Here is a 14,170-nt window from a genome sequence, read left to right as displayed (position 1 = left end):
CAAATTCATATTCCCTAATAGATAACTCAGTGGAAAGGGCCTTGGATTTAAAATCAGGAAGAGTGGAGTTCAAATCCTGTCCCAGACAGGTATGGCCCTTAGAAATTCACCTAATCTTTCTTACCCTCAGTTTTCTTCTCTAGAAAATGAGAGAGTTGGACTTGTTGGGTTCTGAAACTTCTTCTACATCTAAATCTATGATTTTATAAAGTAGGTCTTTACTTCCATGTGATAATTCTTTTTATTCTCTCATCAGTTCTAATGCATTTTCAGAAATGGCTGTTCCAAATTCTCTCTCCCTTTTTTCCTTCCTTCCTTCTCTCCCTTCTTCTTTCCCTCCCTTCCTCTGCTCCTTCACCGCCCTTCCCTCATGCCCTTCCTGCCTTCCTTCCTATTTCTGGAGTGGTTTAACTCATGTGGAACTGAAGTAAATAATCAAATTGCCCAGGGTCACAGGACTAGTAAACATAGGAGCCCCAATTTGAACTTAAGATGAATCTTCTTGATTCTAACACAGTGCTCTTTCCACTGAGTCATCCATCTGTCCTTCTGTCTTTTTTTCTAAAGCCTTCTATAACAGTCTTTGCCCTTTACTTTATCAAGAATATAGAATAAATCCATTATGTATTCTTTGTTTTTCCTTTTTTTGGTATTTAAAAATCCCCATATCTATTTTTTGATTTACTCTGGTTTCTTAAAAAGAATTTTTTTTTTTTTTTTTTTGCCCAAAGTCAAATAACAATAAAAAAAACCTGAAACTCTTGAATCTGTTATTTCTTCTAGTTATCCATTATCTATCCTAAATATATACCCATTGCTTTTACTTTCTGTCTTTGACTCACTTCCCCATTCCTTGCCATCTGGTTTCTGATCTCACCATTTAACCAAATTTCCTTTGTTAAAGGTAACAACAATGTTGGAGTTGGCTAATGGAGATCTTTTCTTAATCTTCATCATTATTGAACTCTGAAGCTTTTTGGCCTTGTCAGTTATTACTGGGTTAATCTCTATTTTCTGGCTTTCTTTTTTTGTAACTCTATCTCTACTTTGTCCTCCTTTTTGTTTGCCTTTTTTGTGACCTGTGTTGGATTCATTTGTGTCTAACTCCATAACTGAGACTGTACTGGATGCTCCTTTTTTTCTATTCTTTTTCAGTGATTTTTATTATGTCACATTTGGACATGTAATTGGACATGTGTGCAGTTACTACTTGTAGGATTCTGACTCCAAAATTATAATCTTGCCCTATGTAGGGCTCTTTTAGGGTGGTCTTGAGCAGACTGAAGGCTAGAACTAGAGGATTCCTGGAGCAAAGTCTTGGGGTGGGAAAGGACATTCACCTCCTATCTACACACACACACATGTATATATATGTATATATATATATCTATCTATATACTATATATATATGTATATATACACACACACACACACACACACACACACACACACACACACACACACACACATATATATATATATATATATATATACATACATATACATGTTCGGTACCTTTATTCCTTTGCCCAATCTGGAGATAGAGACTGTTGTTTTAGACTTCACCTATGCACACAGAATATCAGGAATATTCAATGATAAGCTACTTCTAATACGTTTCTCCTCACTTCTCCTTGCCCTTTCCTTCCAAGTGAGATTCTTTTATTGTGGGGTCCCCCTTAGGCTCTGTCCTGAACCTGCTATTCCTCTACTCTTTCTTTTAAGCAATTTTGTTAGTTCCAAGGGTTCCATGATCACTTCAAATCTGATGTCCATCCCTTTCTGGTTTGCTTCATCTTTTTGCTAGATGTTACTTATACCATGGCTAGTCCAGAAGCTCCTGGTTGGAGGGAAAAGGACATGGCTAAGAGGGATAAGATGGGGAAGGGTCTGACACTCTTCTTCATCCACCTATTTCTCTTCTATCATTATTATCTCTGTCCACAAGCAGACACAATCAAAAGATATGTTAATGACAGGCAAGGGCTTAGTCCTAGGCAGGAGGTGCTGCCAACACAGATTAATACATTGGCCATGGTTGACAGTATTAAACACCTAGAGACAATAGTTGGCAGAGATGTTTCATTATCAGTCCTTTGAAGTTAAGATTTGCTACTTTTCTGGATCAAGAAATCCTTACTACTTGTATGTGGTATAGTTCTAAAATGAACTTTAATGTTCTAAAGAACAAGTAAGAATCTTTAATTTTTGCTTTTCCTTCTATCCAGTTAACCCAAAAGATACAAATTGGTTAATTTGTATTTTATTTTCAGTATTCCTCAGGAAGACTATAATCTAGCTGATAGAAAACTGGCCTTAAAGTCAAAAGAACTGGGTTCAAGTCCTACTACTCATCTGCTGGTAATTCCTCTTAGCAAGCCATTTCACTTCATGGTTGCTCTAAGCCATCCTTTAAGATAACAAGTTGAAGAGATGATATTGACCTGTATTGATTAAAGGAGTTTTATTATCTGGGGACTTCCCTATACTAATGAAATCACAGATCGAGTATCTATTATTAGTCTTCAGGAATGACAGAAATTCCATTTTAGCCCTTTTCTTACATCTAGCCTGAGAAAGTAATTTCAAAATATTTTGTCTTAGATATACATGGGAGAATTGATAAAATAATTATACAAAATATTTACATAGTGCTTTGAGGTTTAGAAAGCACTTAATAAATATTTCATTTGAACCTTACAACAACCATGAGAGGTACAACTTCTTATAATCTTCATTTTACAGATGAGAAAACTAAGTTAGACAGAAGTTAAATGACTTGCTTGGGGCTATGAAGCTAGTAAGGGTTTGAGGTGGGATTTGAATGCATATCTTTTTGAGTCCAGGACTAGTACTCTATCCATTGTTCTGTCATACTTCCTTCTATGTTTTCATCTTGATAGTTCAATATTTGATTTTTATGTATGGACAGGAGACAAAACAGAAAATGTCAGGAGAGGATGGAAAGGGACAGAGTACTCCCTCAGATTCATGGGATCTTACTAGAGAAGAGTTGCAGTTGAAATAATTGATCCACAGACACTAACATGTATTCTTTTCCTTCTCTCAGAATGTTTAGAGACAATATCTGAAGGGAAGTTGTTATTGTGCTTTCTCTATACTTTTATTTCTGGTTATATCTCCCTTGGATATACAGACACAGGGGTGTGTGTGTGTGTGTGTGTGTGTGTGTGTTGGGGGGAAGAATTTTATATAAATTGTTTCCTATTTCATTAAGAAATCTAAATGACATGCTTGATAGAAAAGGCAATGTGGGATTTTGGAAAGACCACTGGACTAGGGATCAAGAGCCCAGACTTTAAGTCTTGATAGCTACTTATTAGTTTTGTAACCTTGGTCAGGTCAGATCAGGTCACATTTTGGGGTCTCAGTTTCTTTATCAGTAAAATGGAGGCTTTGGATCAGCTGATCTTTAAAGTTTATTATGTGATTAGTATCATGTGATTTGATTTTTGAAAAAAATGTAAAACATATGTTTTAAAACATTCTGTGTTAGCAAGAACCATTTTCTCTTTGAAAAAAAAAAAGGATACAGATGGCAGGTAGAAACTAGGGCTGCCGCTGAGGAGTGCTGCTCCCTGAGGAAATGTAAAACATGCTGAATGAGAAGAATTTTAAGGTTTTAGGAGAATAAGAGTTTATAAGTTTGACGCCATCCAGAATAGGCTCTGCTCAAGTGACGGCACAAATGCCTCAGAGCAAACATTTAACACTGGGATCACTTACAACCTAACTGGGTTAAAAACAAGAGTAACTGAATGTTCTACACACACTGAGCAATATGAGAAAGTGGTTACACTATCTTCAGATAATTTTACTATTTCAAATTACAGATTATTGGAGGCCCACATTCACATACCTGGTGGGTAGTTAGCATGTTCCCAAACGATCCCCAATTATGTATTTCAGGAGCCAACTGAATTTAAAACTTAAAGAGTCTTAAAAGTTTTCTTTTTCCTCTTAAAGAAGAAATTAACTACCTTTTTGTGGATTGGATTGTTGAAATGGGAAGCCGGGAAAAGCTTATGAAAGGGAATTTTGTTTTATAGTAACAGTAGAAGCAACAACAATAATGATAATAACTAATGTTTTTATACACATTTAAGGTTTGCAAAGTGGCTTATTAGCATCATCACTAAACTGGTTTCTCTGTCCTCCATAAAGTCCCAATCAATCATAGGCTCTACTAAGATAGAATTCAAATCAAAAAATGTGGGTGATGAAAGCTATGCTAAGCATCCAGTTCTGTAATATCATTATCGTGGATCACTTGAGTTCAGAGTTCTGGATTGAACTTGAGCAAAAGTTGATGGGGCACCCACACTTAAATCCGGCACCAATAAGGTGAATCCTTGGGGATGGGGAGCAAAGGATTTAAGTTACCTAAGGTGGGGATAAATCTTTGGCTACTATGGATAAGATAGGGAGATCTAGTCTCAAAAGAACAAAAGCAACAATCACCCTTTCCTTTACCCCATGCCTCAAGCAAAACATGAATAAGGAGAGTGGAAATAAATGAAACATTGTCAAGAGAGTGTGGTTAGAGAGATTTACAACTCTTAACTTTTGTTTCATATTTTGAAATGTGAGAAGGTGAGCTGATTGTTATGGTGAGTGCTTTTCTATTAGTGAACATGATTAGGTTATTTAGCACCTCAGATCTATGCCTTAGGAAAATTATTCTGGTATCATTGTGAAGGATGGATTAGAAACAGGAGCAACTGGAGGCATATTACAATGGGCTAGATAAATGGTTATAATCGATCATAATAGTGACCCTGAGAAAGTGGAAAGATAGTATTGCTCTAATTAGAAATCTCTAACATCAATTTAGTAATCAGTTTCTTAAGAATTTTATGCATTCGGGGTCAGCTAGGTGGCGCAGTGGATAGAGCACCAGCCCTGAATATAGGAGGATCCCAGTTCAAATGTGGTCTCAGACACTTAACACTTCCTAGCTGTGTGACCCTGGGCAAGTCACTTAACCCCAGCCTCAGAGGGAAAAAAAAAAAAAAAAGAATTTTATGCATTCTTCCCACTTTCCCTGATAATGACAGATATCCAGGGTTATGGATTTGTCACTCAATTTGCATTCCCTCCCCATTATTTCTTATAAAACCTTAGAAGTAAAATGTTCCCTTATCAGAATCCATACCAATTTCTACCAATCCATACTTAGTTCCAATTTGTTCCAATTTTATTCCTCTAACCTCTCTTAAAGCATCAGAGCCCAGGGGAAAAATTCCACTCATGCCCATTATATTTCATTTTCCCACTGGTGTTATTTCATTAAAACCTAACCTGAACATTTTGAAGCCAAATTCCCTCCCTTCTTAGGGACATCTCCTCAATAACACACCTTTCAGATACAATTTGTTTTGCAATTACATCCTATATTCCTATACACCAAATTTTCTTGCTTTTACTTTTTTGTTAAAGGGCGAATGTAAGACAAACCTTAAGATTCAGAATATAGGTAATATCTAAATAACTGGGCCACATTTCACAAAATTTATACCACATATCCAGGTGGACTGACAGAATGTTAAAAAAATAGCTCATACAAATTTAACAAAATTACCCAATATACTATTTAGAAAGCAACATTGTAGCTTAAATATATTTCATCTAATTTAGAGATACAAACATGTGACCTCTTTAGGTAAGTAACAGAGAATCAAAATGTTTAACATAAAGTCAAATCAAAGGCAGATTTAAATTTCTAATAGCAATACTTCAATGTTAGGACACAGGTTTCCAAAAATCTTACACCAAAATAAACAAGTTCACAATTTTAGCACACACTTAGTTAATAGTAATTATCTCATACAATTTCAGAATCAGAATTCCAATTTAAAATTTTAAAATCCCAGGGAGGGCAGTTTTTTTTTTTTTTGTTTTTTTTTTTTTTTTCTTCTTGCAATTTTGCAGTAAGCCTCAAGTTCTTGCCCACAGAAGGCTTTAGTTATGTAAATTAGGCCTATTTAAAAATATAATAGATTAACTCAAATTAGCAGATTGAAAGTGCCAAACAATTTAATGATTAGTTTCAAAAATCTCAGAATCTGTCAAAATATTTAGTTATTCTGTAAACTTTAACTACTATTTCTGCAGACCCAAATTGGCCAGTTCTAGATCCACAGAAAGGTTAGTTCTTTTCTTTTGGATGTGACAGTTAAAAACTTTCCCCATCTCAGAATTAGTCTTTCCTGTTTTTATCTGAAAGTTATTTTCATAAATCCAAAACAAGTGCTTTTAAATCCCAAATATCTAGATCTTTTCCTTTGTAATTCGACTGACTGAAAGAAACACAGAAGACAAAGCCAGTTTCATACACATACACAAACACATCATAGTGCTTTTCTAAATCAATCTAGCCCCACCTTGGAATGGAATCAAGGAGGAGAGTTCTGGAGCCAAAACTTTAGGAACTGTCCCACTCCTATGTATTTACACATAGCCCTCAAGAGAAGACTAATTCCTTGGAATGAGCAGGGCATCTGCCCAAATAAAACAATGGTATTTAATCCCTATACATTTTGGCACTTCATCCCAATTCGTCCTAAAGAGCTATCTTTCTGGGAAACTAGACAGTTTAGAGCTGGCTACCTTTCTTTTCCAAGGTTCACAATATCTTTCTCTGAGGACTCAACCGATTTTACCAAAGAAAATCAAAGGGAAATAGAAGCCTTTTAAAGTTTTTATGCCTAAATTCTCCTAATCCCAATCCCAGTTACCCAGATGGCTCATCAGTTTTTGGCAAAGGGAATGTCCTCTTAAAATCTAACCACTTTGAGTCTCTCCCTGCTTTACCAGTTCTTGCCCTTAGCTGAGTTGCGCATAATTTACCTAATTTCAAGCTTTTCTCAGATGGTTTATCTCCTGGGCTGAATTAATCCTCTATCTTTGCTAGCCTCTTTCTGTTTTTACTTTCTCAGAGTGTTTCCCTTTGTAAGTGTTTATCTGATTGCTCAGAGAGGGAATTCCTCAGCCAAGTCCAAGTCCAAGGAGAACTCTTTGGAGGGCACCTGCCCAAGGATTTGGTACAGAGAGACCCATCATGAACAGGAAATATCCTAGAATGAGCCCCCAAACTATGTGGGACAGTAGTGACCACAAAAACAATCAGAGATTTAGAGTAAGAAAAGCAAAAAAGGGTTTATTATGATCTCATTAGAAAGGGCAACTCCTAATCTACAAGGTGTCACTTAGAGTGCAAAGCACAAACTGCAAAACACAAGATTAAACAGAATAGAAGTTCCCTCCCTTTCACCTTTTCTCCCATTGTCTGGGGGAGTCCAGGCTTTTATTCTAAACATGGAAATCTATCCCAGAAACAAAAGAATAAATTGTCTTTAAAATAAGTATTTAAATGCTAATTAAGTGGTAGTGGAAATGGAGGGGAATGTTTATTCTAGACAGTTGAACACCTGCGGCTTTTTAGCTATAGCTTAACCTGTTATTGCAGTCTCAAGTCATAATTAGGGCATAGGTCAAAGCCACTCCCTTATGAGAGTCTTCACTCAGTTTATCCCACACAGCCATCAACATCACTGATGTCATCATCATTGCTAAGAGTTATAGTGCTTATATAAGCATTTTACAATTATAATGTATAATTTTACAAAGAATTTTACAATTATTAGTCATTTGATTTTGAGGGTCTCAGGATTCTTTAATAACACATTAATTAAGCAGTATTTCTGCTAAATGCTGGTGATACAAAAGGCAAAAATTAAAATCTTTGTCCTCAGGGGGCTTACACTCCACTCAGGAAACAACAAACATAGAAATAAGTATTATAAAATATGTATGAGTGGGAACTATCTCTTGAGCTCATTGCCGATCCTGGAGCCTGAAATTTACAATTTAAATAATTCCCTGATGAAGCGAGTTCCAGTTTTCTTATTAGTATCAGCCCACAATTTCATAATCATTAAATTTAGCCAAGTGAAGATTTTTTTGATTTCTCTGTGAAATGCTTGAGTACTCCTTAATAAAAGTGTTTGGGTATTTTAAAAATATGATCCCTGATTCTTATATTCTTATATATATTTCTATATATAGAGTCTTCCCTTGAGGTTTTCTTGGGGTCTTTTGAGGCAGTCTTCATTTCAGTTCACTAATCACCACAAGAACAGCCAGGTGTTAAAGTCCAAATCCTTTATTATCTCCTTCCTGGGGTTGGGCAGCTTTCTGGAGAGCCTTTCAGTCTGGCTTTGGTCTCAGTGGGGTAAGTGAAGGAGGCCAGTCCAGCTACCAGGAGCCTGACTGAAGGTGAAATGAATTTCTGTCTCCTTGGCTCCAAGAGCTTCTAGTGCACTTGTCCTCTGTGGCTCTCAATCTCTGCTTATATGATCCACACTGAGTATAAAACAATCATTATATCACTAAGAAACCATTATTTGTTGTAAGATCAAATCAATCATACTGAATTTAGAGAACCACCAAGCACCATGCCAAACTAGATAACCATGGTCTCATCAATTCCATCTAGTTAGCACCTTGTAAGAATTCTTTGTTTCAAGTTTAGAGTTGGCCCATAATATATATATATATATATATATATATATATATATATGTATATATATATGTATATATATATATATGTGTGTGTGTATATATATATATATATATATACACATACATACATACAAATATACATATGTATATATATAGACATATATACATATATATATATCAGAAAGTTTACAGGATTATTTAATTAGTAAAGATATAGAAAAGAGAATTTATTGACTATCACTTATCCAAGTGCTACAACACAGTGTTTATGTTAATCAAAGAAGTATTAATTATGTTATTTTCATCATCACTTAATGCTATTGCATAAGGCACTATACTGTAGGATTATAGATGGAGAGATGAAAAAGGCCTTGGAGGTCATTTAGTACAACTTGCTTCTTCAACTTGCCCTAGTACCTCCAACTTGTCACACAACACACACTCATACACACATGTACATCCTTCATAAGAGAGCTTTCTTAGTCCTGGACTAGGCTGGGTTGATTTAGGTCCCTCCCCTGATAGGTTATGTTGATAATTGCCATTCAACAATTAACTAAAGGAGATTTTTTAAATCTTTGCAGGAATTATGGATTTAGCACTTAGTTTACCAGGACCCTAACTCTACTACTTAGGAAGATTTTAAAAATATTCTTAAGAGGCCAAACCCCCTCCCCCCCTTACTATGGATTGAGGCAACTGTAAATCTAGTCAAAAAGTTTAGCCTTTCCAGGCTAATCAATGCTTGGGCACACCTTCCTTTTCTTGGAAGGAAAACAATTAGTCTAACATATGGAAAAGAGAGAAGACTGGTAGATTTTGATCCTATCACAGGGAGAGACTTATAAGTATTATACATAATTCCAACAGAGTAGATAGAAGGTATCCTGGGGGGAGGGGAATGCCACTAGCAACTACAGGAACCAGGAAAAACTTCAAAATGGCTTTTGAATTAAATCTTGAGGGAATGAAATCTAAAGAGGTATAGGGTGAATATATTCTTGGCATGGGTATAGCTGAAACAAAGGCACAGAGATGATAGATGTAGTAAGCAATGTGAGGGAAAAAAAATGGCAAAGCCAGTGTTACCTGGAGGTAATACATAGAGGTTAGAAAGATAAGACAGGATCAGATTTTGAAGAGCTCTAAATAAGTCAAAAAAGGAGATTATATTTGATTGTAGAGGCAACAGGGGGTATTTTGTTTTTATTAAGAAGGGATATGATAGTATTGAACCTGGTCAAATTACTTTTGGAGAATGGAGGAAGAATTGGAGGGGAGAGACTAGAGGTTGGGAGATCAATTAGGGTAATGATGTAGGCTTGAGCCAGGGTGGTCAGAGGTCTTTCTGAGAGCTTGTAGAGATAAAGAAAAAGAACCTTGGGGCATATTCATAATTCGGAGCAGGATCTCAGAGAGATCACTTTGGCAAAGGAGACTAAGGATAGGTCAGGCAGGTAGGAAGAAGACCGAAAGAAAAGTTTTCTCAAAACCTCCAGAGGAGAGAATATCCCAGGAGGAGATTATTGGCAGTGTTCAAGGCTGCAAAAAGATCAAGAAGGTGGAAAAAATGGAGAACATCAGTCAAATAAAAGGATTTCAAAGAAGGCAGAATGCCAAAGAGAGAGAGAAGGAGAGATGTTAATTAAAAAGAGAAAAAAGAGAAATTACATTATTCCTTTCCTTAAGGAGTTTATAGTCTTTCAATAGAGATTTTTTTTTTTAGGTCTAAAGCATTCACAGGAAGTTTGCTACAAAAACAGATTCTCACTTATAGAATAGTAAATAATGATAGCACTTTAAAGTCTGCAAAAGCCTGAAGAAAACTGAGGCATACAGAAGTTAAATGATTCAAATTTGAACCCATATCTTTCAGACTTTAGGTCCAGGAACTTAGCCACTGAGTTATCTGGCTGAGAAGAGACTAAGTATATGGAATTTCTTTTAGGTCTATTGCTTGAATTTCACTAGGCCACTGGTATCTTTTAAAGCAGGATTTTTAAAACCTGGTATGGGTTGACTTGCTTTTTAAATATTTAGATAACTATTTCAATTTAGCTGGTTTCCTTTGTAATTTTATGTATTTTACATTATTCTCAGAAGGGATCTAGAAGCTTCACCAGACTGCCAAAAAGGCATGATACAAAAACGTTTAACTTTTACTTTAGAATTATCCTGACTTCTCCCAACCCCCATCCCTGCTTTTTTGAATGCAAATTAAGTTTCATTTTTCTAAATGTCACAGACAGACTTAATTCACTATATATTTGTTGATTTTGTCAATTTCTTGTTTTTAGAGAATCCTAGATAACTCATTAACTTTAGAGCAGTCTAGACTTAAATAGAGGAATTTTATAGAGAGAGCTTTTAGAATGCCTTGGGAAAATTTTTTTTCCCTTGTCTTTTCACAATAGTTCTTTTTCTATAGTTTTGTATTATTGATGTGATTTTTTGCTTTCTTTCTTTTCTTTTCTTTTTCTTTTTCTTTTCTTTTCTTTTTTTTTTTTTTTTTTGCAGTGTTTGTCTGCTGAAGAGATTTTTTCCATTCATGGGCTTTCCAATGATATGAAGATCACCAGTTCTAACTTTTCAGTAATATGTCCAGCAGTCTTACAGCAGTTGATGTTTCACCCTTGTAATCACCATCCAAAGCACAAATCCAAACCAACGCCTTCAGAAAGTATGTAACTTATTTTTTTGAGTAATGAGGCTATCAGAAATATTGTGGCTGAAGTTTGTTTCCGGCTTTGTCTCCTAATTAATCTGTTCAACTGCTATTAAAAACTACTCATACGTGTGAATTACCAGGCCTTGATTAATGGCATATTTAACTATTTTATAGATGACTCTTAACTTGTTAAAGATCAAAGTAATACTTCATTTCAGAAGCTGGGTAAAGTTGAATTCCTGTGTTTAAGCAGCATTGATTCTAAGGATTTGTCTAGAACTAGGATAGATATTAAATTTTTTTTATAATTTATCAATTGACTTTTTCTATCAGAATTTCAAATTTAGGACCATTTCTTTTCAATTGAACACACCTTGGACAGGATTCTGGAAAAATGGAGAAGTAGGTTAAAAACATTTGATTCCCCAAATTTTCTTCACAGAAAAAGACAAAACTTTGCCTCGGAGGAGATATAGAGCAATAGAAATAAACAAAAGTCAGGGTAAAGCAGTTGTTCTCCTAAGATAACCTTAGAAGAGTCCAGGAAAAACCTGACTTCCTGGGGCAGAGGTTCTGCTTGAGTGAAATATAAACACCTCCAGGCCAACTTTGCCCAAATCAACAAATAATGAGCTGTGGGGACTGCTGGTTTGGGGAAGCAGCCTCAGCTTTAGAAACTTTTATCTCACTGACTATCTGGGGTTTGAAGGCTGAAAAATAATTATTTAAATATTAGAATTGGGCAAGTAGAAGCTAATGACTTCATGAGACATTAAGAAACAATAAAATAGTAGAAGGTTGAAGGACTTTCTAAGTAGAGGGATGCCAACATACCTAAGCTGACCAAATCCATTATGGGTTGAGGTTGCAGGGGAGAAGGAACTAGCACACACCTGGTAAGCGTGGTAGCAAAGGACCACAGATCCTGCTGACTGTAAGAGAGGACAACTATAATTTGCTGCCATCAGAGGGAACAATGGGAGTAAGATCATATGCTGGCAGCTTGATCAGGGGCTCTCTCATGATGGCTTAGGAGTAGAGGGGAAGCCCAAAGTTAGGTCCCAGAACAAGAAATACCTAAGGTTTAGGATTATTCCCCATACCTGTGGGCTGGAATTTGATCACACGAATAGCTTCTAAAAATAAAATAAAACCAAAAAAACTGAAAAAGCAAAAAAAAAAAAAAAAAAAAAAAAAAAAAAAAAAAGAGCCCAATCATAGATCACTCCTATGGGGATAGAGAAGAACTGGGTTCATAGAGGAACATAGTGGAGCTAAAAAACACTCCTTTTTGAATGAGAAATGTCAAATGGTCCCAAGCACAAAACTGTTCTTTGAAGAACTTAAAAATGACTTTAAAAATTAGATAAGTGAGATGGAGAAAAAATTAGGAAAAAAAGCAATCCAAGAAAATCAAGAAAATTATGGAAAGAGAGTCAATCAACTGGACATAAAGAATCAAAAACATCAGAAGAAAAATAATTCCTTGAAAACTGGAATTGGGTAAAGGGAAGCTAATGATGTTCTGAAACACCAAGAAATAATGAAACAAAATTAAAAGAATAAAAAAAATATGAGAATGTGAAACATCTCTTTAGAAAAACAATTGATTTGGAGAACAGATTGAATAAGAATAGTTGGATTTCTTGAAAATTATGATTGAGAAAAGATTTCTGAATATTATATTACAAGAAATTATCAAGGAAAATTCCCTTGATATTCTAGAACAAGAAGGTAAAGCAGAAATAGAAAAAATCCACCAATGACCACCTGAAAGAGATCCCAGAAGGAAAATTTGCAGGCATATCATGGCCAGGTTTTAAAGCTGCCAGGTTAAGGTGAAAATATTAGAAGCAACAATGTAAATATCATGGAGCTTTAGTAAGGATTACACAAGACTCAGCAACTGCTTTGTCAAAGGACATATACATGTCACAAACATATGAAAGTCTTTCAGTGCCTTAAATGTCTTTTTTTTTTTTCATTTAGGAACTTTGCTAGGTAAGCTACCTTTGACAAAAAATTTGTGACAAAAATAGCAGAACTTAAGGGGAAATTTGGCATATAACATCCAGGAAAAATGTAAACATTAAGGAAAAATTAAAGAACACAATAAGGTTAAATCATATACTTCTTAGGTATGAAAATATTATCAATTATGGGGCAACTAGGTAGCACAGTGGATAGAGCACTAGCCCTGAAGTCAGGAGGACCTGAGTTCAAATTTGATTTCAGACACTTAACACTTCTTAGCTAATACTTCTTAGCTATGTGACCTTCAAGTAGTCACTTAACCCCAATTGCCTCAGCAAAAACAAAACAAAAGAAAAAAAGAGAAAATCTTATCAATTCTTTTATTACTTGGGTAGTTTGAAAGAAAGGCTTGGACAGAGCTGAGTGTTTTGTGGTGATTCTAAAAAAATAAAACTGCATAGGAAAAAAAGGAGCAATTAACTCATACAGATGAGGTAAAAAAGGTAAGATTTATACAGAAGAAGTTAGTAGGGGGAAGGATAGGTAATGTTGAAACCTTATTTTCATATATATATATATATATATATATATATATATATATATATATATATATATATATATATATATATATAGAGAGAGAGAGAGAGAGAGAGAGAGAGAGAGAGAGAGAGAGAGAGAGAGAGAGAGAGAGAGAGAGAGGTGTCTTCTAAATTAAGAAAGAAATAAGAAGGTAAAAGACCCCATCTTCTGGGATAAGACCTCACTATTTGACAAAAATTGCTGGGAAAATTGGAAATTAATGTGGCAGAAATTAGGCATTGACTTATATCTAACACCATATACCAAGATATGGTCAAAATGGGTTCATGATTTAGACATAAAGGGTGATACTATAAGCAAATTAGGAAAGTAAGGGATAGTTTAGCAATCAGAGTGAAAAGTATAAGCAAATTAGAAGAACAAAAGATAATCTACCTCTCAAAT

General features: G+C 35.1%; 1 protein-coding gene across 2 annotated transcripts in view; it reads left to right on the top strand.

The window, feature by feature from the left end:
• The window catches only part of SLC39A8 (solute carrier family 39 member 8), a 68,394-nt gene that overhangs the window by 7,514 nt on the left and 46,710 nt on the right, over positions 1-14,170 (top strand). For both annotated transcript variants that reach the window (XM_074275602.1, XM_074275603.1), the window contains exon 3: positions 11,062-11,224. In XM_074275602.1, coding sequence (XP_074131703.1) covers positions 11,062-11,224 — 163 coding nt within the window. The remainder of the gene's footprint in view (positions 1-11,061; positions 11,225-14,170) is intronic.

Source organism: Sminthopsis crassicaudata, chromosome 6 (genome assembly GCF_048593235.1).
Source record: "Sminthopsis crassicaudata isolate SCR6 chromosome 6, ASM4859323v1, whole genome shotgun sequence".
NCBI lineage: Eukaryota > Metazoa > Chordata > Mammalia > Dasyuromorphia > Dasyuridae > Sminthopsis > Sminthopsis crassicaudata.
This window is presented reverse-complemented; position numbering and strand designations above follow the sequence as displayed.